Source organism: Bubalus bubalis, chromosome 18 (assembly GCF_019923935.1).
Source record: "Bubalus bubalis isolate 160015118507 breed Murrah chromosome 18, NDDB_SH_1, whole genome shotgun sequence".
Lineage (NCBI taxonomy): Eukaryota > Metazoa > Chordata > Mammalia > Artiodactyla > Bovidae > Bubalus > Bubalus bubalis.
The window spans coordinates 48,776,950-48,801,657 of NC_059174.1; the positions used below are offsets into that span (position 1 = coordinate 48,776,950).

The 24,708-nt window shown below is 53.7% G+C and overlaps 2 protein-coding genes across 5 annotated transcripts; both read right to left on the reverse strand.

Annotated features, from left to right (window-relative positions):
- Positions 1-85: 85 nt before the first annotated feature.
- Positions 86-8,127, reverse strand: DYRK1B (dual specificity tyrosine phosphorylation regulated kinase 1B). 4 transcript variants are annotated; one of them, XM_025269105.3, is made up of 12 exons: positions 7,201-7,529; positions 5,776-5,939; positions 4,659-4,778; positions 4,380-4,568; positions 3,859-4,006; positions 2,709-2,995; positions 1,887-2,033; positions 1,660-1,800; positions 1,336-1,371; positions 1,056-1,251; positions 600-706; positions 86-504 (listed from the first exon to the last, which is right to left on the reverse strand). In XM_025269105.3, the coding sequence occupies exons 1-12, from the start codon at positions 7,274-7,276 to the stop codon at positions 133-135; spliced, it is 1,983 nt and encodes a 660-aa protein (XP_025124890.3). In that variant the 5' UTR covers positions 7,277-7,529; the 3' UTR covers positions 86-132. The 4 variants fall into 4 exon arrangements, with proteins under 4 accessions (XP_025124890.3, XP_025124891.3, XP_025124888.3 ...); XM_025269106.3 differs by lacking the exon at positions 7,201-7,529 and adding an exon at positions 7,972-8,127 and having other exon boundaries at positions 1,056-1,371; XM_025269103.3 differs by having other exon boundaries at positions 1,056-1,371.
- A 282-nt stretch (positions 8,128-8,409) lies between these two features.
- On the reverse strand, positions 8,410-20,789 carry FBL (fibrillarin). The gene is made up of 9 exons (XM_006050035.4): positions 20,637-20,789; positions 15,117-15,290; positions 14,926-15,027; positions 14,742-14,836; positions 13,598-13,768; positions 10,582-10,714; positions 9,464-9,576; positions 8,595-8,740; positions 8,410-8,512 (listed from the first exon to the last, which is right to left on the reverse strand). Exons 1-9 carry the CDS (start codon positions 20,644-20,646, stop codon positions 8,488-8,490), a joined length of 969 nt encoding a protein of 322 aa, XP_006050097.1. The 5' UTR covers positions 20,647-20,789; the 3' UTR covers positions 8,410-8,487.
- Between the last annotated feature and the right edge of the window lie 3,919 nt (positions 20,790-24,708).

The following is a 24,708-nucleotide window of genomic DNA, read 5'->3' on the forward strand; positions in this document are numbered from 1 at the left end:
CAATCAGTGCAGGCCTCACCCGCCCCGGCTGGGTAGCAGCAATTCCAGTCAAGGGGAGAGATGAGGATGGGAGCCCAGGGCCCCCGGATGGGGGGGTATGGCTTCAGGAGGGGCCCCAGGGAGGGGGCAGGGTCATGAGCTGGCTGCCGTGCTCTGGGGTACACCACGGAGGCCCAAGCGAGGCCCCAGGGTGGCAGGGTCATCAGGGGGTGGGAGGGGTGGACGACCCCCTGTCATCCGAGTCCGGAGGGCTGAGGCAGCCGGGTGCTGGGGGGCAGGCGCCGGGTGAGGTGGGGAGCAGTCTGGGGGCCCGCCCACCAGGCTCACATCCATCAGCTCCGGGGGTGGTGGTGAGGTTGGTGATGGGGGACGACCAAGGCATCGGGGTTGGGCGGGTAACTGGGCTCCAGCTCCTGGCAGTGATGAGGCAGAGGCAGGGGCCTGATGTGTCTTGTGGGGCACATCCCCCCCGGCCCAGGGGCGCAGCGGCTGGGAGGGCGGGACCTAAAGGAGCAAAGCAACGGTGGGTGATGGAGACCTGGATTCTGAAGCCCCAGACTACCCACCACCCTCCTCCTAAGTCCCCAAGACCCCATTACCTGGGGGCTGTTCATCTCACAGTCAGTGATGGGGGGCCCAGGGCCCCCACAATATCGGTTGCTATAGCGGTAGGTCCTGTTGTCACTGGAGGAGCCACTGGAGCCTCCTGGAAGTGCCAAGGAAGGAGAGAGGCTTAGCAAGGAAGTGGGGGGGGGGGGGTCTTCAGGTGGTGAGTCTGGTTCATGGCCCAGGCCCATTCAAAGGATCAGACACAAGTGAGATTAGGGGTCAGGGTTCAGTTGGGTGTCAGAGAGTCAAAACAAGTTTTAGAGATCTGAGCCCAAACTCAGAGAGACGCTCAGGGATCGTCGGCGCTCCCCTGCTCCACCCACTGTGTGAGTTCAGGATCTCGAAGTTTCAAAGCTCTAGGCCAAGGCCCAGGTGACAAAGCTATTCCCCGCCCCACACCCCCCCAATCAGAGCTACCCGACCCTCGTCCGGCACTGAGCACCCACCGGAGCTGGAGATGGAGCTGGCGGTGCTGGAGGAGGGGCAGGTGTCGAGGGGTGCGGGCGAGGTGGAGGCACTGCTGCCCGCCGGGCCCGTGTTGGTGGCCTCATCAGCCGTGCGGCGGAAGAAGCCGTGCTGCAGCGCCCCCAGCGGGCTGATGCGGGCGGCGGGCTCATACTCCAGCATGCGCAGCACCAGGTCCTGGAAGCGGAGGTAGTCGGCGGGGCTGTGGCCCGGCTCCCCCGCCCGCCGGCCCCCGGGCCCGCCCGTCTGCACGCCCAGCACCTCCTGCAGCCGCCGTGTCCCGGGGCCCTGGTAATCCTGGCAGGGGGAGGTGGGAGGGGGGGCAAGAGAGTGGCCGTCAGTGGGCAGGAGGGGCAGGGAGACACACACGGGGAAACAGAGGCACAAGAGAGAAAGTGGAAAGAGAGAAGCTAAGAAGAGCTGTGCGGTGGGTAGTAGGAGAGAGGGGGTGGGCGGGGGAGGAAGGAAAGGACAGACAGGGAAAGACACAGGGAGAGGAAGCAGGGAGACGGAGGAGGGAGCCCCAAGTGTGAGAGAGTGAGGGGCCGCCGGGGTAGGAGGAGCGGCGTGGGGCGGGGGCCGCACCTTCCTGAGTTCCTTTGTCCTTCGTAGGGTCCAGCCGCCCCCAGGCAGCCGCTCAAAGTACTTTCGAGCCTTGGGCGCCTGGTCCAGCATGGGGGCTGGTGGGATGCCCAGCACCTCCACGATCCGGTTCATCTGGTCCACCTGAGAGCAGGCGGGCCGTCAGGATCACTGGGCCGGCCGGGCCTCCACCCCCTCCTCGGGAGCACACCCCCTCCTCGGGAGCACACCTCATTGGAGCCACTGAAGAGGGGCTCTCCAGTGTGCATCTCCACCAGGATGCAGCCAAGGGACCACATGTCAATGGCCAGGTCGTAGGGAGTGCCCAGGAGCACCTCGGGCGAACGGTAGAAACGGCTCTGGATGTACTGGTAGATCTGGAGAAGGGGAGAGGGCAACCATCAGAGGTCCCAGCCTCTGCTACGAGAACAGCCCCAAAGCTAGGAGGGCCGACCGAGGGCAAGCCACCTGCCCCCAACACTTGGGACGGGGGACGCCAAACCCTGTTATCAGCACCAGCTTGCTGGAATCACCACCACTATCGTACTTATCGGCTTCAGGGCTCTCTGCCGGCCTAGTCTGGTCCTGAGCCCCTCTAAGTCACCAGGGGCTGGCAGCCGGCAAACCTAGGCCCTTCCCACCCTCCCAAACTAGACCCTTTTCAAGCCACTACCAGCATCATCTTAGCTGCAAAGTTGAAGAGCCTCGCCCCTTCCATCCCCAGCTAAGAACACAGGGTAAACAAAACTTTGCAGAGCGCCACAGCCTTTCAGGCTCACAGCCACCCAACTACCCCTCTGCCCACCCCCTCCTCAATCTGGCAAAACTGGCCCTGTCCCCTCAGGCTCCGCTCTCCCCTCTCCTTCGGGCAGTACACCCGGTGGCCCTCTCCCTCTCTTGGCCCCATCCCAAGCACCGTAGCTCAGGTATCAGGCTGCACGTGACAAGGCTATCCCCGCCTAGCCTCGCCCCGCGGACCCAGGCCGCCAGTCGGCCCCGCCCACAGCCGGGCCACACCCACACCGAGCCCCGCCCTCGGGGCCGGGCCGCACCCGCTGGCCGAGCTGGCAGGAGCTGCCGAAGTCCACGATCTTTATGGCGCTGCGCTTGGGGTTGCAGAGCAGGATGTTCTCGGGCTTGAGGTCGCAGTGAATGATGCTGAGCTCGGGCGTGGCCAGGAAGAGCAGCGCCGTGCAGAGCTGCTGCGCCAGCTTCCGCGTCAGGTTGAGCGAGACGCCGCGGAAGTGCGTGTTGCGCAGGAGGTCGTACAGGTTGTAGGAGAGCAGCTCGAACACCAGGCACAGGTGGTTCCGGAACATGAAGTGCCGCTTCAGGTGCACTGCCGGGAAGGGGGCGGAAACGGGCCGAGCAAGAAACTGAGGCTCTGCGAGGGCCAGCGGCCCACAGTCACAGAGAGGCTGCTTCTCCAGCACAGACCAAACTGGAGTGTGCTCTGCGTGCTGGGTGCATGCGTGCTAAGTCGCTTCAGTCGTGTCCCACTCTTTGCGACCCTGTGGATTGTAGCCCACCAGGCTCCTCTGTCCATGTGATTCTCTACTGCCTACTAATTGGAACGTTTTCATATGTCCACAATTTCATTTACAGGAAGTTAACCTCTTTTCAAATCTCTGTCAGACTTTGTGATTAAACCAAAGAGAAAGTTTCTATTTGCTGCTGATGGGTTTTTAACACCGTCCTACACTTCATTTCATTTTATAATACTGTTTTTAGTCTCAGTTCTGTTTATTTTTGTGACAGAGGGTACTCGCTTTCCATTTACCATAAGGATGTGTATCTTCCCTTTAAAAGAAACACAAGACTCCTTCAATCTACTTGATTTTTCTAAAAGGAATCAGTATAGGAAAGAGGACAAAGATGCACACAGAGTAAAGGCTCTGGAGGCCACCGCCTGGTCAAATGACAGTTCTGCCGAGTACAAACGCTGTGACCTGCTGCAAGTGATGGCACCTAACCGCCTCTGTTTTTTCATCTCCAAACTGTGGGTAATCTGTGATGAGGGTTCAACAAGTTAATGTGTGTCAAGTTCTTACAGTAGAGCCTGACCCCTTAGTGAGCACTCAAATCAACTGACCAGCATTCTCATGTGAACAGGATACGGTGAAAGTGGCAAGCCTGCCCTGAAGACCCCAGCCCCTGCCCATAAGGGGGGGCCCATCCTAGCAGCCCTGCCCCAGGCCTCACCTATGTAGTACTTCATCTCTGTGTCATGCTGGTTCATCAGCTCCAGCAGCCGCAGCTCAATCTGGGCCTGGTTCAGGAAGGCTTTCTTGTTCTTGATGATCTTAATGGCCACCAGCTCCTGGGTCTGATGGTCATAGGCCTTCACCACCTGTGATCACAGGCCGTCACAATGTGAGGGAATGGGGGCACAGGGAACAGAGCCAGGGACCACCCCTCTCTCCAGCAAGGACACCCACCGATACCACCACCAGTAATACTACTCATTCAAAACGGGAGTGCTCACCCACAGTCAGACGCTAGGGTACACACGGGACACAGCCTTATGTGGGGAGTCCTGGTGTTTGCACTATTTTATAGAAAAGGAAACTGAGGCACAGGTAACCAACTGACTGCGCTGGGACAAGTGGCCCCGCGCGGAGCTCGAAGCCACTGAGCCCACTGGCTGTGGGTGGGGGTCAATACCAGGGGGTGCCCGTACCTCCCAACCCCTGGATCAAGGTCAGGTGAGGGGCATCCCGCACCTGGCCAAAGGAGCCTTTGCCAATGAGTGAGTCAATCTCATAGCGCTCCAGCCAGCGCTCGCCGCTGCGCACGATGTAGTCATGGTTGTCATCATCGTAACCGTGGTTCAGGACCTTTTTCTCCTTCTTGGTGCTCGAGTCCTGAGGTGGCGCCTGCTGGGCCCGCCGCTTCTTCTTCGCATAGTACACCTGCCCAGCAGGCCAGGAGACGGGGAGCGGTGAGTGACAGATTGTCAGGACCCCTCTGCGCCCAGCCTGTATCCCCGCTTCTCTGCCCACCTCATTGATGTGCTTGTAGGTCTTGATGAGGTCCACGGAGAGCTTACGCAGCGGGGCCGAGGTTGCGTCTCGGAAGGCCAGGGGCAGCCTCCTCGGCAGGAGCCGTACTTCCGGCAGCACCTGGGGACAGGCAGAGTGACTGGTCGGTGGGCACTGAGGGAGGGCCTCCACCCCTACCTCAAGGGGGCGAACTCTGTGGGCTGTTGGCTCACCATTACCACAGGGGTTATTTATCTGGTCACTGACAACCCCACTAGAATTGAAACTCCCAAAGGACAGACTTGACTTATTCTCGCTTCCTCTCCTGAGTCTGGAGCAGGGCCTCACACAGAGTGGGTGTTCATGAGCAATTTGCTGAAGTGAATGATTTACCCCTGACCTTTCATCACACACCTTGATTCTTTTCTAAACCTCAGTGGGAGAGGTTGGAAACCTGGGCTCTGACCCTCCCCATCCTTCAGTGGAGACCATCCATCCAGGGACTGCCTCCCAGAGGGGCTCCCTATCTTGCCTTGTCCTCACCCTTTGGGGCCTCCCCACCCTGCACCCCTTCTCTGTGCCTCTCTGCCCAGTTTCTTCACCCTGAGGATCGTGGATCCTCATACTCTATCATGTTTCAAGCTCTACAGCTCAGAGTCTTCAGTCTACCCTTGAAGCTCTTAACCCTGCACTCCCAGGCCTGGCTGGCTCCAAAATCCTTCAGGCTCAAGCTTCTTCCCTTTGAACCCCTCCAGATCTTTCACTTTGGATTTTTTTTTTCTTAATGAGTATTTATTGAGTGTTTACTATGTGCCCGGCACTGTTCTCAGCATTTCCAACTGCATTTCATGAACTTGTTTAATCCTCACAACGCTGTGAGGTAGGCATCGGGTCCCATTTGACAGAACAGGGAAGTGAAACATGGGGAACCTAAGGAAATAACCACTGTGCCTGGACGGGAGCCCAGGCTCTCCAAATCCCGACTCCTTCAGCAACTCCTCTCTATCTTCCACTCCCACGGCGCCCTTCACGCCCGGCAGACTGTCCTGGGCAACCACATCATCTTTTTTGGCCCCAAGACCCTTCTATCCCAGCCTCCCCTTTCCCCAGGCAGGTGAGGAGCCAGCGGAACGCGTACCTGCGTGTGCTCCTGGGGCCCCGGGAAGCCAGAGAAGGGACCATGGCCCGGTGGGACAGCCATGGTGGGCTCAGAGGGCCGCAGGGGAGCGAGGCCTGGAGCGGGAGCCCGGCCGGGGGGCGCCTTCTCGCATCCTGCACCTCGGCTGCCACCGCCGCTGAGACCTGAGAGGGGGCAGGGTGGCGGGGAGAGGGGGGACATGGAACAAGGGGATGTGTTGGCCAGTGCCAAGCAGGAAAGAGGTGGGCAGCAGAGAGAAGGCGGGGCCCAGAGCAAGGAGGAAAGGGTGCAAGGGGTCAACAGGTGGCAGTGAAGAGCGGACAGAGAGAAGTGGCGGTGGGGGCACAGCAGAGTCCCCGGCAAATGATGACCAGATACATGAAGCAGGCGGCAGGCAGAGAACACGGGAAAGGGAACAATTGGGAGCCAGGCAGGAATGTGGGCCGTGACAGGAAAGGACAGAAAGACATGAATAATTGGGGGGAGGAAGAGAAGAGAGAAACCACAGACAGCACAGGGAGTTGGGTTCACACTCTCCTCCCCATTTCCTTATGGCTTTCCTCAGGGCCCCTCCTGGAGTCTTCTCTGAACGTCAGGACCTTGTCTTACCACATGACGGTCCCTCCACTTCAAGGTCTACCCTTGCCAGTAGGTCCCCCAATCCAGAGAACTCTAGGCTCCCTCCCAAACCACAAGGGAGTCTTCCGGCCCCCTCTAAATCACAGCAGACTCCTCTGCAGGCCCCTAAAACCACATCAGGGTCCTCAGAGAGCTCCCAACCACACCAAGGTTATCTGAGGACCCCTTTATAACAGAGTCCTAAACCCAAGGCATTCTCACCCACCAGGGTACACCCTTCTCAGGAGACCCTCCCCATGTGGTGCCAAGACCTCTTCCCTATCATTTCCTCCCACATCAGGGACCACCCCTCCAGTAATTTCCCAAACCACATCCAGTTCCCGCATGCTACACCAGGCCCCTTCTCCACATTATTCCAAGCTGCTCCCCCCTCCCCCACTAGGGCCACTCCTTTGGGAAGCAAGGGGGAGGCGTTTCTATCCTTGCTTTAGAGTGGATCGTCCTTCTCTCCCCTACCATGGATCCTACCCCCACCATCCCTACCAATATTCCTGTCAGGGCCCTTTCTCCTGTTACTCCTTCACACTACGGTCAATCCACAGCTGTGCCCATTCCTAGAAGTCCCCCAGAGCCAAATTCGCCAAATATCACAGAATTCTCCCCTTCCAGAGTATCTTCTACACCAAACTCCTCTCCCCACGGGCCTTCTCCCCTGTCAGTCCTTTCTCCCATGCCAAGCCCTGCCACTCCACGATCCCTCTTCTCTCTTGGAGCTCCCCCACAAAACAATCTCTGCCCCGGGGCCCTCCCACAACAGGACCCTCTCTCCCAGCCTCCACCCCATACCCGGGTCAGGGCTGGCGCGCCCACGGGGGGCTGGAGCGCGGTGGGGCCCCCAGTTGGGTGGGCGAGCGGCCAGCATGGCGGTGGTGGCTGTGGTGAGGAGACAGCCGCCTGTCCCGGCCCGGCCGGCCCGGCAAGCCCCGCGGCGGGGAGGGCAAGCGGGACAGGCGGCCCGGTGGGTGACAACAGCAGGCAGCAGCCGCCGCCGCCAGGGGCGGGGAGAGAAGGAAACTAGGGTCAGCCCGGGGCACGCGGGGGAAGGGGAAAGCAGGTGGACGGGGGAGGGGCGGGTTAACCCTCGCCCCGCCGGCCCCGCCCAGCGCAGCCACCCGCCCCAGGGGACCCCGGCGTCCCGCCCCCCACCCTGGAGGCCAGCCCCGGCCTGAGGAGCCCAGGCGGGCGGGGCCGGACCGAACTTGGCAGTCCACACCTACCATGGCAACAACCGTGCCATTGGTCGTTGCTGCCAAGAGATCAACCAATCACAGCGCAGGACAGCGGTTGCTAGGCGACGACGATGCGGCCGGCGGAGCCGAGCCCAAACAAAGGGCGGGAGCGAGGCCCCGCTACCCCCTCCTAAGACTGCTCCCTCCGGCTCGGCCCCTTCCAGGAATCCGACTATGAATAGCCAGGCAAAGCCTGCACCTGCCCGCCGCCCCCCTTCTCTCCTCCTTCGGCCTCGTGCTAAATCTCGCGGCGACGCAGGCAGGGCGGGTCCCAGACTACCCTCCCTCCCCGAGAGCGCGTGCTGCCCCCCCGGAGCCGCGTCCTTACCTAAGGGCGCGGGCAAGGGAACTCAAGCTGCTCGGGAAGCCCGAGCTCAGTCCTGCCCACAGGCTGAAGATATCCGGCGAGCGCAGCGAGCCAGGGCCCCGATTACCCAGTAATGCAACCAGCAAAATGGCGACCACAACAAACCGGCCCCCCCGCCTCGGACTCCGCCCCCACCCCCCAAGCTGTTTCCCCTCACGTGACCCAGGGCAGCGCTCCGCGGCTGCGCTCCGAGGACCTTACAGGGATCCATGCGCAGTGAGCTACCGACCCCGCCCAAGCGCCGAAGTCCAAGTTACGGCTGCGCAGGAGGCAGCTAAGAGAGGAGCGTGCGCAGTGCGACCGGGTGGGAGCGCTCGCTCCCACCACCACGCCGGTGGACCCAGCGCACTGCAAGCGCCCTGTGAATGACGTCGTCAAGCAATCAGCGGCAAACGGAGCGACTGATGAGTCTTTTAATACAAAAACAAACGTGTAACAGTAGCTACAGACTCTCCGGCGATCCAGTGGCGCTGGGCTTCAGTTCTTCACTTTGGGAGGTGGCCTGAGAGAAGAAAGTGGACTTAGAAGATCCCGTCACCACTTTGGGGCACTTGTAACAAGTACTGATGGGGCTTCGTGCTCACCTGTACACACCCACGACCACAGCATGGTCTCTTTCGTACGGCTCTAGGGTCAGCTGCTCCTGGGGCTTCATGTTCTCTTGCTGCATCTTTTTCACTTCAGAGGCAAAGACAGCCTCGGCGGAAGCTGTGGAGTCAATGCAATTAGCCTGCAAAAGAGAGGATTTGAAGTCTGAGGCAAGCTTTGGGATATTCCCCCCCGCATTTTGTGCTTCTTTAAACTAGCAGAATTTGTTTTTATTGGAGACTAGGCTTTGGAAATGTACGGAAAGACTTTGTGAGAGAAGTTTTCGATTTGGTTTGGATTTGGAACAAAAATTCTTCAACAGAACCCTATTTATCTAAAACCTAGTGTTTAAATTTTACACATTTTTTCCCCCTCCTACTTCCTTTTCTTTAGGAATTATGCAGATGAGAATACCAAAAACAAACGCAGCAAAAGAGAATGGGGAATCTGGCTGAAGTACTGGAGAGGCCTCTGAATTTCAAAAGAAGACTTCTTAAAAATGCACCTAGCATTTATCTGTTGTTTATTTTATGCCAGGTTCTGTTCTAAACATTCCACATATACTGAAAAGTGTAGTCCTTACATCAACACAAAAAGAGACAGGACTAATATTGCTATTTTACAAGTGAAGAAACAGGTATATAGGTTAGGTAACTTGCTCAAAGACACAGCAAGCAGGAATCCAAACTCAGATACTCACTCAACCACTATAGTCTAGCCTCTTTAAATTCTATGGTTTTTAGTTTTGTAGACATTTTTCATTATGTTCTATTCGATTGGGTGGCTTATAGGGAGCTGGGAATACACTGAATCAGGGTATTCTAAGAAGATATCGCCACCCCATAGACTCCTCCAAGCTCCACACCTTAATGGAAATCACGAAGTGTCCTCCATTACGCAGGAAGGTGTGGGCATTCAGGGCTACAATCCGGGTCTGGTCTGGCTGGGCCACGTCAGCAAAGATCACATCCACCATTGCTAGGGAGAAAAAAGTAGCAGTTAAAAGCTGGATCCACATAATCTTCCCAGCTCCTCCCATGGGGCCTGAGCCCCAACACCAGCAGGTTCCTGGCAGTCTTCCCTGCCTCCAGAATCACCTCCCCCGGCAATGATCCCCCACCCTCCACAGTGCCCCCAAGGTGGGTCCAAAGCCCACAGTTACACCAATCATTCATTCCTCTTGTAGACCATATTGCCACCTACTCTGTGGCCAGCCCCGGGCCGGCCGTGGGGGGCACAGAGACGAATCAGACCCGGACCCTGCCCTCGAGACGCTCCCGGGTCTGGGGGGGAGACAGACACGTCATCAAAAAGGCAAGTAAAGGCGAGCACTTACAGGCAATCGCGTCTGCAGGATTGTGAAATGAAGAAAAGTTGCAGGACAGAGGTAGGGTATGAATGCACAGGGAAAAAAACTTACAGGAAGAAAAACTTAAAAAAATGAAAAGATGGTGCAATGACTTTTTTTTAAATCAGGAAAAGCCAACATCAAATTGTTCAGATCAGTTACCTCTGGGGGTGCTTTATAGGTGCTCAATTTTTATACTATGTTTCTGAACTTTTTTTTAAAAAAACAAAGTTATTAATATTCACAATGGGTCCCTCTAGGTGTGCTTTCCAGGTTATGATGTCACCAAAGGATGCTGATGAGGACCTCTGAAGGAGGATTTTATGCCTAAGTCAGGGGTAGCAAAAAGGTACTGGGTTTTGGAGGCAGGCAGGCAGGAAGTACTCAGTGGGAGGTGGGAATGTCAGGAGATTGGAGGGAAAGAGGTTGGCCCAAGGACCCAGATATCTGGGTCCCTGAAGCAGGACTGCCACCTCCACCTCACCTGGCTCCCCAGACCATTTGCATTTTTGCAGACTCAACCTGTTCATCCACTCCAATCCATCCGAATCAGGGCTCCGGGGGCCTCCCCCAGGACACCTGGGGTGGCCTGTCTCACACCTTGCCCTCTCCCAAGCCAACCCTAGACCCCTCACCGATAAGCATGCGGTATTTGTGTGGGTGCCGAGCGTCTTCAATGACAGGAATAATGTTGGTCCGCTTCTTGGCCAAGTTAATGAGGTCACGGCCAGAACGATGGGAGAACTCAACTGCATAGACCAGACCGTCCTAGAAGACATCAAACAAAAATGATAACTAGTTCTCCTGTATGGAGTACCTACTCTGGCCCATATACTGCGTTCAGTTCAGTCGCTCAGTCGTGTTCGACTCTGCGACCCCATGAATCGCAGTACGCCAGGCCTCCCTGTTGTCCATCACCAACTCCCGGAGTTCACCCAAACTCATGTGCATCAAGTCGGTGATGCCATCCAGCCATCTCATCCTCTGTTGTCCCCTTCTCCTCCTGCCCCCAATCCCTCCTAGCATCAGGGTCTTTTCCAATGAGTCGACTTTTAGCGTGAGGTGGCCAAAGTACTGGAGTTTCAGCCTCAGCATCAGTCCTTCCAATGAACACCCAGGACTGGTCTCCTTTAGGATGGACTGGTTGGATCCTTACAGGCAAGGGACTCTCAAAGAGTCTTCTCCAACACCACAGTTCAAAAGCATCATTTCTTTGGCACTCAGCTTTCTTCACAGTCCAACTCTCACATCCATACATGACCACTGGAAAAACCATAGTCTTGACTAGACAGATTTTGTTGGCAAAGTAATATCTCTGCTTTTTAATATGCTATCTAGGTTGGTCATAACTTCCCTTCCAAGGAGTAAGCGTCTTTTAATTTCATGGCTGCAGTCACCATCTGCAGTGATTTTGGAGCCCAAAAAAATAAAGTCTGACACTGTTTCCACTGTTTCCCCATCTATTTCCCATGCAGTGATGGGACCAGATGCCATGATCTTAGTTTTCTGAATGTGGAGCTTTAAGCCAACTTTTTCACTCTCCTCTTTCACTTTCATCAAGAGGCTTTTTAGTTCCTCTTCACTTTCTGCCATAAGGGTGGTGTCATCTGCATATCTGAGGTTATTTATATTTCTCCCGGCAATCTTGATTCCAGCTTGTACTTCTTCCAGCCCAGCATAGTTAAATAAGCAGGGTGACAATATACAGCCTTGATGTACTCATTTTCCTATTTGGAACCAGTCTGTTGTTCCATGTCCAGTTCTAACTGTTGCTTCCTGACCTGCATACAGATTTCTCAAGAGGCAGGTCAGGTGGTTTGGTATTCCCATCTCTTCAGATTTTTCCACAGTTTATTGTGATCCACACAGTCAAAGGCTTTGGCATAATCAATAAAGCAGAAGTAGATGTTTTTCTGGAACTCTCTTGCTTTTTTGATGATCCATGGATGTTGGCAATTTGATGTCTGGTTCCTCTGCCTTTTCTAAAACCAGCTTGAACATCTGGAAGTTCACGGTTCACGTATTGCTGAAGCCTGGCTTGGAGAATTTTGAGCATTACTTTCCTAGTGTGTGAGATGAGTGCAATTGTGCGGTAGTTTGAGCATTCTTTGGCATTGCCTTTCTTTGGGATTGGAATGAAAACTGACCTTTTCCAGTCCTGTGGCCACCGCTGAGTTTTCCAAATTTGCTGGCATATTGAGTGCAGCACTTTCACAGCATCATCTTTCAGGATTTGAAATACGTCAACTGGAATTCCATCACCTCCACTAGCTTTGTTCCTAGTGATGCTTTCTAAGGCCCTCTTGACTTCACATTCCAGGATGTCTGGCTCTAGGTGAGTGATCACACCGTCGTGATTATCTGGGTCGTGAAGATCTTTTTTGTATAGTTCTTCTGTGTATTCTTGCCACCTCTTCTTAGTATCTTCTGCTTCTGTTAGGTCCATACCATTTCTGTCCTTTATCGAGCCCATCTTTGCATGCAATGTTCCCTTGGTATCTCTAATTTTCTTGAAGTCACAAGCAGCTCTTCAAATCCCCAAATCAAAACATTACCATTTAATGACCAGTATCATGATGTGTGTGTGCATGCCAAGTCGCTTCAGTCCTGTCTGACTCTTTGCGACCCCACTGACTGTAGCCTTCCAGGCTCCTCTGTCCATGGGATTCTCCAGGCAAGAATACTGGAGTGGGTTGCCATGCCCTTCTGGAGGATCTTTCCAACCCAGGGATTGAACCCATGTCTCTTGCATCTCCTGCATTGGCAGGTGGGTTCTTTACCACTAGAGGCACCTGAGAAGCCCTTGTGATCATTTTACAGATGAATAAACTAGGTCCGAGGGTTATTCCATCCTACTTTGTCTGATCTGAGAGCCCAGGCCCCCAGTTCAGGCTTAAAATGAGGAAGCTAGGGCATAGAGATGACACAACAGCTAAGAATACCTGCACTGGGCCAGACACTGCTCTAGACACGTTACAGGATTTAATTCATTTATCATCACAATCACCCATTTTCCAGAGGGGTACACTGAGGCTCAGAGAGAGTAAGTACCTGCTGAAAGCCACTTCACTGTTAAGAGCCTGCACCAGAGTCTGGGGTTGTTAACCATTAAATTACACACCCTCTAGCCTCACAGCCGAGTGAGGGATCATGAAGTGAGATGTCTGGGTGCCCTCTCAACAGGGAGGCTGTCCAGCCGCACAGAAGCATAGGCCCCCAAACTGACACTCTGTTTAGGGAAACCAGAAGCCCAGATTTGAGGGCTGTCTTTTTTTTGGCTGTACCACATGGCATGTAGGATCTTAGTTCCATAACCAGGGATGGAACCCGCACCCTCTGCAGTGGAAGCATGCAGTCTTAACCACTGGACCGCAAGGAAAGTCCCAGAGGGGTAGCAATCAAATCAAATGTACTCTCAGCTCTGGCCACCCCAACACTGGTTACCCCCACACCCAAGCCCATTCGCTCCAGGCCAAGAACTCAGGTGTGAGGCTGAATGGAGCTCCAGTGACCATGTGGTTCAAGCCACTGCTTTCACGCACAGGCACTGTGACCAGGAAGGGGGAAGCAGCCAGGGCCTCTGAGTCCAGGCTGGCAGAGGAGGGGAACTTTCCCTCCCTCCCACCTCCTCCTGTCCCTCTGTCTACTCACTGGGCCGACGATATCAGAGACGTGGGAGACGGTGGTGCCCGAGGCAGCCCCGAGGTAGAGGACCTTGGCCCCCGGCTTGATGTGGATCTGGTCCACCCCGCCCAGGATCGCTGCTGCCAGCTTGGAACGGAAGGGGTTCCAGGCACGGTACTCAATTTTGTCATCTCCCTCCTATACCGGAGAGATGGGGACAGAAGTCAGTACCAGGCTCTTCTACAAGACCCCACAGCTCTTAACTCTAGGGCCCTCAAAAGGACCTGGGCCCCCAGTCATTGTAAGAGAAACAAATGAGTATATACATCTATGACCACAATGACCACGACAGGCAGGGCCTGCGCTCTCATGGGGGTTCCTGACTCAGGGAGAAGGGGCAGTGGCGGGGACAATGAAGACAAGATCATCCCAGACAACAGCAAGGCAAGACCCCTGTGTTCGTTCTATGAACACTGCCTGTGCCGGCCCCTAAGGCACTGGGCAAACACACCAAAGGGGACAAAGGCCTTGCCCTCCAGGAGCGAGGACACGCTGAATGGACACACACGGCACAGGAGCCAGTGACAGGTGCTCAGGAGAAGGGTCAAGCCAGGAAAAGGCGTGTGAAGGCCAGGGAGCAGGGCGAGGGCAGGTGAGGATGAGAAGGCGGCGGCCAGGAGAGCCTGGGAGGAGGAATTGCCGGAAGCTGAGGGCTCACTCAGGTCAATAAGGAAGTGAGTTCCGGGCAGCAGGAAGCCTGCAGAGAGGTCATGAGGGCTGCTTCTGCTAGACAGGGTGGGGCAAGGGGGCCTTGTGAGGGAGACAAGGTGACAGCTGACCAGAGATGCCTGATAAGGGACTGGCCCTGCCTGGAGCGGGGAGGAGGACAGCGTTCCAGGCAAGGGGAACGGGGAGGCTGTGGGAGTGGCTAGAAGACACGTGATTAGGGAGAGAGGGAGATAGCACGTGCAGGCCCCCCCAGTCACACTGAGGACCCAGGACTTGAACCTGAAGCCAGTGCAAAGTCACGGAGGTGTCTGGGAAGGGGAGTGTGTGATCTGACTTGTAGCTTAAGATGATCCCCTGGCTGTCTCGTGTAGGATGAACAGTGAGGGGCAGGGAAACCTGACTGCTGGTGGCCCCGGCGGCTTAGTCAGGCATGGGGTCTCACCGAAATCGAGACTCTCTTCTCTCCATAAACGGATTCCCCAGGGACCAGGTTCTTGGTGACCAGCGCATCTTCCTTTCCTCGACAAATGAAGACGCCTGGGGGAAGGGGTCAGAGCAGGGTCAACACCCCATCGGGGCACCGACCCCCTCCTAACCCCGGTGGGCTCCCTGCCCTCCTCACTCACCTTCATGTCGATGGGGCTCTACCATCACATTCTTCCCCGATGGGTTTCCTTTCTTTCCTCCCCGACCACGACCCCGGTTGCCACCAGACTGGAACCCGCCACCTACAAGGCAGAGACATGGTGAGAGCGAAATCCCACCGTGCTTCCCTCCCCGCCCCAGCCCCCAGCCCCGGGAGAGCCCGGTCCATCACCTCTTCCTCCCCCTCCTCGTCCACGGCCCCTGAAGCCTCCTCCTCCTCCGCCACGACCTCGGCCTCCGCCGAAGCCTCCTCGGCCCCCGCCGAAGCCTCCGCGGCCACCACCACGACCTCCGCGGTCACCAAAGCCACCGCGGCCACCGAAGCCACCCCCGCGGGGGCTGAACCCTGTGATGGAAACAGAAATAGGAATCGTCAACAGGGCCATGGAGCTTGAGAAGTTACTTCTATAGCGAGGGACTCTGCTCAGGAGAGAAACGTGTGCACACGCACACTGGGAGAGGTGTCCACATGTGTCCACAGCAGAACCAACAGGACTGACCCGAACGTCCATCAGCAGAAGGGATGAATGAGACTCGGACCATTCACAGCCATCAAAGCAAAAAGGTTAACAGCAACATGGGACAGATAGAAAAATCTCAGAATCCCGGTAAGTGAAAAAGCAAGCCCTAGAAACCCATGTCAGACACAACATCCTTTTTAAAAAGTCCAGCCACAACCAAGACTGAACAGCACTAGGTGTGTAGATCTAGGTGATAACCCATGTACCCCTTTCCCCTTACAGAGACAAAAGGATGTGGTAAATGTGAAGCTGACTATTAGGCCTGGGGAGGGTGAAATTATAGGATGAGGATGAGAAGGAAAACAGGTGAAGGCAGATCACTGTTAATATTCTGCTTTCCTCGGCTGGGGAGTCAATTCACAGGATCTGTTCTGTTTCCAATATTGATCAGTCTGAAGAAGAGTGTATGCCGTGTGTGGCCATGTGCTGTGACAGGAGGGTCCCCCAGGCCCTGAAACTTCTTCATGCTCTCCCACTTGGGACCTTGTGTGTGGCAGAGAAGTGCTAGCCCCAAATCGGTTGGCGGGGGGAGCGCATTCGGCATCCATCTTTCCTGCTAACTGGTCCCCCTGCTTCTAAACACACACAAGTCTCCCCCAGCTTGGTGGTGGGGGTGGGAATGGTGAGGGGGAAGCAAAAACTAAAAATTGTCCTTTATGGATGGGCAACAGCTTATAAGCAGTTTACTTAGGGTTTGTCAACATGATGGAGAGTTTAGGGGAAAAAAAAATTCAGAGAGACTTGATTTTCATCACTTCGGGAGTCAGCAAACGTTGTTCGCTGAGCCCAGAGCAATGTCTGAAGCAGAGAGATTTCTCCTGGTGCTCACAGGTTCAGTATCTGACCTCTGCGACGGCTTCTAAAGCTCTGCTGTACTCAGAAAAATGGAGTTACCAATCATTTGTGTGAAAATCCGTGGTTTCAAATGACCTCCCTTGATGTAAACTATTCAATATTAAACCTGCTAAAGTTTTTGCAAAGGTGTGTTATATTCCCACCCTATGAAGGGTTCATTCCTCTTTTTTAAAAAATTTTAATTTATTTTTTTTTGGCCACACCATGCACCATGTGAGATCTCAGTTCCCGGACCAGGGATCAAACCCGAGCCCCCTGCCCTGGAAGCTCTGAGTCTTAACCACTGGACTACCAGGGAAGTCCCCATGAAGGCTTCGATCATCTTAAAGCGTTAAAAATGAAAACGTAGAACTCTGAAGAGCTAGTCCTAATGTAAGTGTTAGAAATGAGCTGGTTTCAAACTCCTACCCGGGAGCTGCCAGCCTCTGGTCTCCCGCCCCATCTGCAGTCTCCTGCCCACATGGCAGCTGGTGACCGACCTTTTCAGAAAAGCCAATCGGCTCTCACCATTCCCCTGCCCAAACTCCTTCAGGCTTGGGCATCACATTCTAAAGGTTTTCCATCACATTCTAAATGAAATCACAGTTCCTTTTTCGGGCTTCCAAAGTCCTAAGTCAGCGGGCTTGCCCCATGCAAGCGATTCTGAGTAACTGTCTGGGGTGGGGGCCCGGGCCTGGGACTTTAAAGTTCCTCAGGTGACTCTAATGTGTGGCCCAGACTGAGAATCACCACACTGGCTTTGCTGACTTTCCTGACCTCACTCTAGGCTAGGTCCTGTGTTCTTCCTCCCCAAGAACAACACCACTTCCAGCTTCTACACCCTTGACATCTTCTGTCCCCTCTGCCTGGGTCCTGAGGACACTGTCTGACTCACCCCCTCCACTGCACGCAAGTCTCTGACCAAACGTTCCTTCCTCAGACCAGCCTTCTCTGGCTACCTGGCCTTTATTCCACTTTCTTTTTCTTCCTGCCAATTATCATACATGGCATTTTAACAATTATCACTGCCTCTTCCCCACTCCCCCCACTAGAATCAACTCCAAACGGACAGGGATGGTTGTTTAGGTCATCACTGCATCCCGCGGGTCTATGGGCTCCATGAAAATTAAATGAGCTGTTTACTGATGACTCTTAAAGTCCTGGGTTCTGCCTCAGGAAGAAAGCGCCCTCTCTATTCACTCAGGAGGCAGGTGATCGGACAGTGACCAGAGCCCCGGTCCCTCCCCTCAGGCAGCTCGTGGACTGAACACAGGGAGATGGCCACTCCATTCACGACCCTAGAGAGTAGGCAAGGTTCATGGGTGTCTTGAAAAGTTCACCTGTAAGAAGGAGATCTGGAAAATAACACAGTGCCCACATCATAGAATTGTAAAGATTAAACGACAACACACAAAAAGCGCTTAATATGCTGCCTTACATGCAGTTTGAATATATTATCCAAACTCAGGGGAGCAAGTCTCTCCTCCTTCCTACTTAGGGGAGAAACCACTATGCCTAAGAGACCCTCAACCCAGTCCTGCCGAAACAGAGACCCAGAACGTGTGGGCATGGCATGGGGCACGGTATGCACGATCCTATTTCAGTTCCTGGAGCTCTTAGAAAAATGGGCTGTACCCACTCCTCAGGAAAACACACATTCACATACTTTTTAAAAAAAAAATAAGTTTTAGTTTTTAAACAGACCTCCAGTTTAAAACTTCTTTTCTGCCACAGCCTTTCCCATCTCCAAACTGGCATCCCACCCTTCCAGTTACACAACCAAAACCCTGAATTGTCCTTGACCCCTCTCATGCCCACATGCAAACTGTCAGCTCTATCTCCAAAACATATCTGAAAGGGTGACAGTTTGTCAACCAGGCCGACTGCTGCCACCCTGGTTCAAGCCACTTCATCTCCAAGTAGATGACAGCAACCACTTCTTACTGCTCTATCTGCCTTCACTTTTGTTCCTCTAAAACCTTTCACACAGAGCAAGAAGCTGCTGCTAAATCGCTTCGGTTGTGTTCGACTATGTGTGACCCCATACACAGCAGCCCACCAGGCTCCTCTGTCCCTGGGATTCTCCAGGCAAGAATACTGAAGTGGGTTGCCATTTCCTTCTCCAGTGCATGCATGCTAAGTCGTTTCAGTTGTGTTTGGCTCTGTGCGACCCCATAGAAGGCAGCCCACCAGGCTTCTCTGTGCACAGCATCCTCCAGGCAAGAATACTGGAGTGGGTTGCCATTTCCTTCTCAAGAGCAAGAAGGATCCGTTTAAATGTCTCAGTCAAGTCTGACTGACGTCATATCCTTGCTTGAAATCTCCCAAAGACTTCCTCTCTCAACCAGACTAAAATCCTTGCTAAAGGACTTCCCTGGTGGTCCAGTGGTTAAGAATCCACTGACCAATGCAGAGGACATGAATTTGATCACTGGTCTGGGAAGATCCCACATGCTGAGGGGCAACTAAACCAGTGCTTAGAGAAAGTCCGAACAACAGTGAAGACCCGTGCTCCATCATGTCCAATTCTTTGCAACCTCACGGACTGTAGCCCGCCAGGCTCCTCTGTCCATGGAATTTTCTCACCAAGAATACTGGAGTGGGTTGCCATTTCCTACTCCAGGGAATCTTCCCGACCCAGGGATCAAACCCATCTCTTGAATCTCCTGCATTGTAGGCATTCTTTACCACTGAGCCATCTGGGAAGTCCCAGCGGAGACCCAGCACAGCCTAAAATAAATAAATAAAAATCCTTGCTAAAGAGCTGACTCCTGACAATTTCTACAACTTCTTATCCTAACACAGTGAGGGCAGGGTTGGGAAAAAGGTGTAGCCTCCATTCCTGGGACAATCAGACCACAGGATGCCTGTGGGCTTGCCAGGGTCTCAGGTGGCACCGCCTGACACTTCACCAGAAGATCCCCAAACACTGAAGAGAAAGGGAACCTGGGAGGGGGCGTGGAGTCACAAATTCCACTACCCCTGACCAGATGACCCCATTTCTCCACGGGCCAAAGGGGAAGGAGGAAGAAAAAAGAAAACCTGTACTAAGAAACAGACCCTTTCTGTCATGATAGAAGATTTCCCCAACTCCAGGGGAGCAAGTTGGGGGGAGGAGGGAATCAGCCTGATTTATAAGAGCTGAGACATCTGGGGAAAAGGACCCTAATTTTGTTCCCCTTGATGAGAATGGTAAAGATAATAATTAGAACCAACACTATTATACGTCAAGCACTGTGCTATGAGAGGTATAATAGACAAAATGTAACTATATGTGAAAGTTTAAGGTGTACAACCTGTCCAGCTAATACACATATATTGCAAAAGGATTACCACCATGAGCTGTTTTTTCTTAACATGCTCTCACTAAATTTGAACTGGGCACCATTTTATTGATGAGATAACTGAGGCTCAGAGAGGTAAAGTGACTTGCCCAAGGTCACACAGTGAGTTAAGATTAGTTGGGAGTGAAACTTTGAACTGAGGCCCTTCTGCTGTCAAAGCAGGGACTCTCCTCATTCCACTAGGAGGGAGGTGCGGAGGGTTCATCAGAATCTCCAGTAAAATCGGAATGAATAAAACCACTCACGCCCTGTGATTACCTCCCTCCCCCACCCCACAATCCTATACTCGGTGTGTGAAGTTTCACCTCACTTCTCACCGCAGTTGAGGATCACTAGGCTCCGGATCTCCACTCCATGCTTAGGGATCCGCCCCCCTCGGGAGAGTAGAGAGCGGGAAAGTGGGCCACAGACTATCAGGCCAGAATACTCATCTATGCGGCTCTCTCTGAGAAGCTGGGTGTGAAGTCAAGGGTACTGTAGCTACGGCAGCGACAGGGCAGGATACGGGGTCTTAAGAGGATCCAGCCCAAGATCAGGGACTCTCCGCCTCGCGATGAGGCCAAATCTCCAAATCCCACGCCCAGAGATCCAAGACCCCTGATGTCTGGATCTAGATTCTGGGCAGTACCCTCGACTGCCGCCCGCGGCCCAATATCCAAGACCCCTACTGACGGCCTCAGTGAAACGAATTCCAGTTCAGGACATCCCCAGTTTTAAGCCCAAGACCCTCGACTCACGACGGTGACCTCTGACGAGTCAGTCACAAACCTCTAGACCAGGAACCCGAACACTAGGCTCAGGTTCGCTCCTAGGGCGGAACCAAGCCCTCTCATTCCCACGAGAGGCCTGAACAGGACCCTTCCTCACAAGAGACCGGATTCGGGGCTCAGAAACCCTGCCCCCCAGGCCAAGACCCCGCCCCTCTGTTCCCGCCTGGCACCCAACTCCCCGCCGAGTCCTAGCCCTGACCCAGACCCCAACCCCGGGCTGCACCTGGTTTCATAGCGAGCGCAGAGCTGCTCGGCTCAGGAATCGGTGGCTTCCCGGGCTCCACGCGACTGAAGCTGACGCACGTGGAAAGGAGCGCAGGCGCGCGGCGACGTACTGTGGGTGACGCGACCACGCAGCCCCGCCCCTCGGAGCCGCAGCCCCGCCCCGACCCCAGCGCGCCCGCTGTGGGCGGGAATTTTTGAGCTTCTCAGGGCACCGCCCCCTCGAGCGCCCTGGGCGCTACCGTGACCTGTGCAGAGGTCGTTACACTAAACACGCTTCCCGCTTATCTTTCACAGGTGCGAGCACCCCAGTAATTACGAGGCGAAAATATAGTCCGTAAGTCGTGTCCGACTCTGCGACCCCATTGACTGCAGCCCGCCAGGCTCTTCTGTGGGATTCTCCAGGCAAGAATACTGGAGTGAGTTGCTGTTCCCTTCTCCAAAGGATCTTTACGAACCAGGGATGGAACCCTGGTCTCCCGCATTGCAGGCAGATTATTTACCGTCTGAGCCACCAGGAAATCTCAGTAATGAGGGCTCATCCTCAAATTTTCGCAGGAGCTGTGCCCTCTGCTTCTCTTCTCTATTCCCAGTTAACTCCCTAAAATTCCCTCTACACTCAAAAGCCTTCCCTGATCCATTTCCATCCCCAAGAATAAGGGCCAAATCTGGACTCCATTCATAGATTGGAAAAGCATTTGTTGTGTGCCTGCATGTACCAGGCACTCTGTTCTAGGCATTAGGAATGCAGCAGGGAACAAGACATACGAATTCTGGAGCTCATCTTCCGATGAGGGAAACAGACACCAAACAAGTTAGTAAAAACATGCTGAATGGTAGAAGGCCATAGTGCTTTGGAGAAATAAGTGCTTTGGAGACTGGTGTTGGGAACAGGGGTGAAATTTCTTACAGGGTGTTCAAGGAATGCATCCAGTGGCTTTTGAGCAAAAAGCTAAAGGAAGTGAGTGAAGCACGCTCCTGTCTGGGGAAAAGAGTTCCAGGCAGGTTGGGTTGCATGTGCAAAGGCCCTGAGGCAGGAAAGGTAAGGAGAGTTGCAGAAACACTGAAGAATGTGTTTCAGGCAGAGTGAGCAGGGGAGAGGGGAAGAGATGAGGGCAGGGAGGTTAACAGGTAAATTGTGTGGGGCCTTGGGGTGAGAACTTTGACTTTTACTGAGTGAGATGGAGGGTTCTGAACAGAGAAGGGATGTGATCTGACCTGGGTCACTCTGGCTGAAGGTGGGAAAGGGAGTGAGAGATAGAGGTGGGAGCAGGAAAACCAAGGCGGGGCCTGCTGCAGTGGATCAGGGAGGAGAAAGGAAGGACCAGATCAGGATGCAGGCGGAGGAAGGAACATGGAGAAGCTTCTGTATTAATACTGAGAATTTTGCACTTTGTAATTTTATAATTTGAATATTCATCCTCATATTGATTCCACAAAGCAAAACATGTGCTACTATGAGAAATTAGTAACAACCTCCAGGAGAATCCACTGGTCTGTTCTGTTCAGTGTTGTATCACTTTGTATCCAGAGTAGATACAGTGCTGCTGCTGCTGCTGCTGCTGCTGCTAAGTCGCTTCAGTCGTGTCCAACTCTGTGCGACCCCATAGACGGCAGCCCACCAGGCTTCGCCGTCCCTGGGATTCTCCAGGCAAGAACACTGGAGTGGGTTGCCATTTCCTTCTCCAATGCATAAAAGTGGAAAGTGAAAGTGAAGTCGCTCAGTCGCATCTGACCCTCAGCGACCCCATGGACTGCAGCCTTCCAGGCTCCTCCATCCATGGGATTTTCCAGGCAAGAGTACTGGAGTGGGGTGCCATTGTCTTCTCCGAGATAGAGTGGGTACTCCCTAAATGTTTGTTGAAGGAATGAATGAACTTGTGCTGTCTTGAGTTCTCTGTGCAGGGTGTTCCAGAAACACTCCTGAAAATTTGTTTACATATTAAGATAGAAAATCTGTGGAGTCTATGCTGCATTTCCAGGAACTGTGTAATATTTCAAATGGTTCCAATTCAGGGTAGTGTTACCTACTACTCATGGATCTTACTGTTTGCCTTCCAATTAAAAATAATTTTTTTTCTAAAGGATGAAAATCCAGGACGTCCCTGGTGGTCCAGTGGTTAAGATTTCATGCTTCCAATGCACAGGGTGCGGGCTCCATCCCTGGTTGGGGAAATAAGATCCCACAGGCCTCGGAGTACAGCCACAAAAGGGAAAGAAAAATGGATGACAATCCTCAGAGTACAGCACAGGCTGTATTCTGGAATCCTGGCACCATCTCCTGGCTCTGAGATATTGCACCTGCCAACTTGCTCTGCAGACCTGAAATGGGTACTACCAGTGAGTAATTGGGCTTCCCTGCTGGCTCAGAGGGTTAAGAATCTGTCTGCAATGGGTTGGGAAGCCATAGAGAAAGGAATAGCTATCCACTTCAGTATTCTTGCCTGGAGAACCCCATGGACAGAGGAGACTAGTGGGTTACAGTCCATGGGGCCACAAAGAGCCGCACATGACTGAGTGACTGAGCACACAGTGAATAATTAGGGGGATACCTGCTAGTCTTGTGCTGGGGGCACAGTGGTGGCTGAAAGAGTCCAGCCTTCCTGGACATGCCAGGCCCTGGTCCTCTGACAGTGGCAGTCCAGAGGGGTCAGGGCCAGAATGGGGGGGGGGGAGCGCAGTACAGGCAGAATGGTCAGGGCTGGGATAAAGGAGGCATCCCTGGAGGGCTTTTCTGCATGTCCTCCACGTCCCCTGAACCTTCCTTTTACCTTGCTGCTCTGACCACAACCTAGTTCTCCCAGGAAGACAGGCCTTTCTGTGCATCGCTTCTAAGCAGAGGCTATTTCTCTTCCTCAGGCTTCATGCTCACTGGGCCTGTATATGCGATAAGCTCCTCATGACTACTTCAGAACCATCCTCTGCCTTAAGATCCTCACTTTGAAGTTTCTGCACAGAACCTGCTCCCATTCTTGTTACCAGCTTTATCGACTCCCAAGTCACTGCAGCTCACTTCATCTTTTTAGCTCTAGGCTCATGGCCACCCAAGCTGCTCCTCTCATAATTCTTGTTGACTTCCAAATTCAGGTAGATGATCCTGTGACCGTTCTGGCCTCTGGATCTCTTGACCTCCTCTCCTCTAGCGATCTCGTCCTCCGCCCAACCCTTCCTTCCTACACCCAGACTTTGTGCAGGGGACACAATGGTGACTGTGGCAGTGCCGAGGTCCCAGGCTGTTGGGAGAGAAAGGCCCACCCCCAGACAGTGACAGCCCCACAACTGCAGCCCCTGCAGAATCTCAGTTCCATGCATCTCACTGTCTGCCCATCACCTCCTGTCTCTCCAGTTCACTCCCTCTGAAACTGTTGCTCCGAGGACCCTTCAGCCCCATGAAGCTGACCTCCTTCTCCCTGCCCCTCACCTCACCTCCTCATGATCACACTATTCTTACCACCCAGCCCATCCCCCATCCACTGTTATCTCCTCTCCTTTCCTCATGCCCTCAAACTTCTAACTTTACCTTTTGCACCCAATTGAGTCCACTCTCCACCTCCTTCACACCTGCACACTGGCAGCTGAATGTGGATGGAGAAATACCCACGCCCACTCTGACACATGACCCCAAGCAGTCCCTAATGTGGCCCAGCCATCCTATCACATGTCCCTAATTAAATCATTCTCCCATTTCCTTTTTTTTTTTCTTAGTAATATTGGCAATGTGCTCATTTTTAAATGCTTAGGGCATAATTTACATATCATAAAATCCACCTCTTTGGGGACTTTCCTGGTGGTCCAGTGGTTAAGAATCCATCTTCCAATGTAGGGGACTCAGGTTTGATCTCTGGTCAGGAAATTAAGATCCCACAGATCGAGGAGCAACAAAGCCCACCCACCACAACTAGAGAGAAGCCCGTGTACCAGAACAATGAAAGACCCACGTGTGACGACTAAGACCGGACATAGAAACAAACAAATAAATAAATATATTTTTAAAAGATCAATTTGTTAAAAAAAAACACCTATTTTATGTGTAGAGGTCAACACATTATAGAACACATTTTAGTAAATTTATA

Excerpts from the sequence above, each read along its gene's own strand:
- FBL (XM_006050035.4), bottom strand. Across the intron at positions 13,769-14,741 it reads AGAAGAGAGTCTCGATTTCG|GAGGGAGATGACAAAATTGA; the intron begins GTGAGACCCCAT and ends TCTCCGGTATAG. Across the intron at positions 10,715-13,597 it reads TCTCTGATATCGTCGGCCCA|GACGGTCTGGTCTATGCAGT; the intron begins GTGAGTAGACAG and ends GATGTCTTCTAG.
- DYRK1B (XM_025269103.3), bottom strand. The coding sequence starts at position 7,276 with ATGCTGGCCGCTCGCCCACCCAACTGGGGGCCCCACCGCGCTCCAGCC. Across the intron at positions 4,569-4,658 it reads CCTACAAGCACATCAATGAG|GTGTACTATGCGAAGAAGAA; the intron begins GTGGGCAGAGAA and ends CCTGCTGGGCAG. Across the intron at positions 4,007-4,379 it reads GCAAAGGCTCCTTTGGCCAG|GTGGTGAAGGCCTATGACCA; the intron begins GTGCGGGATGCC and ends CTGTGATCACAG.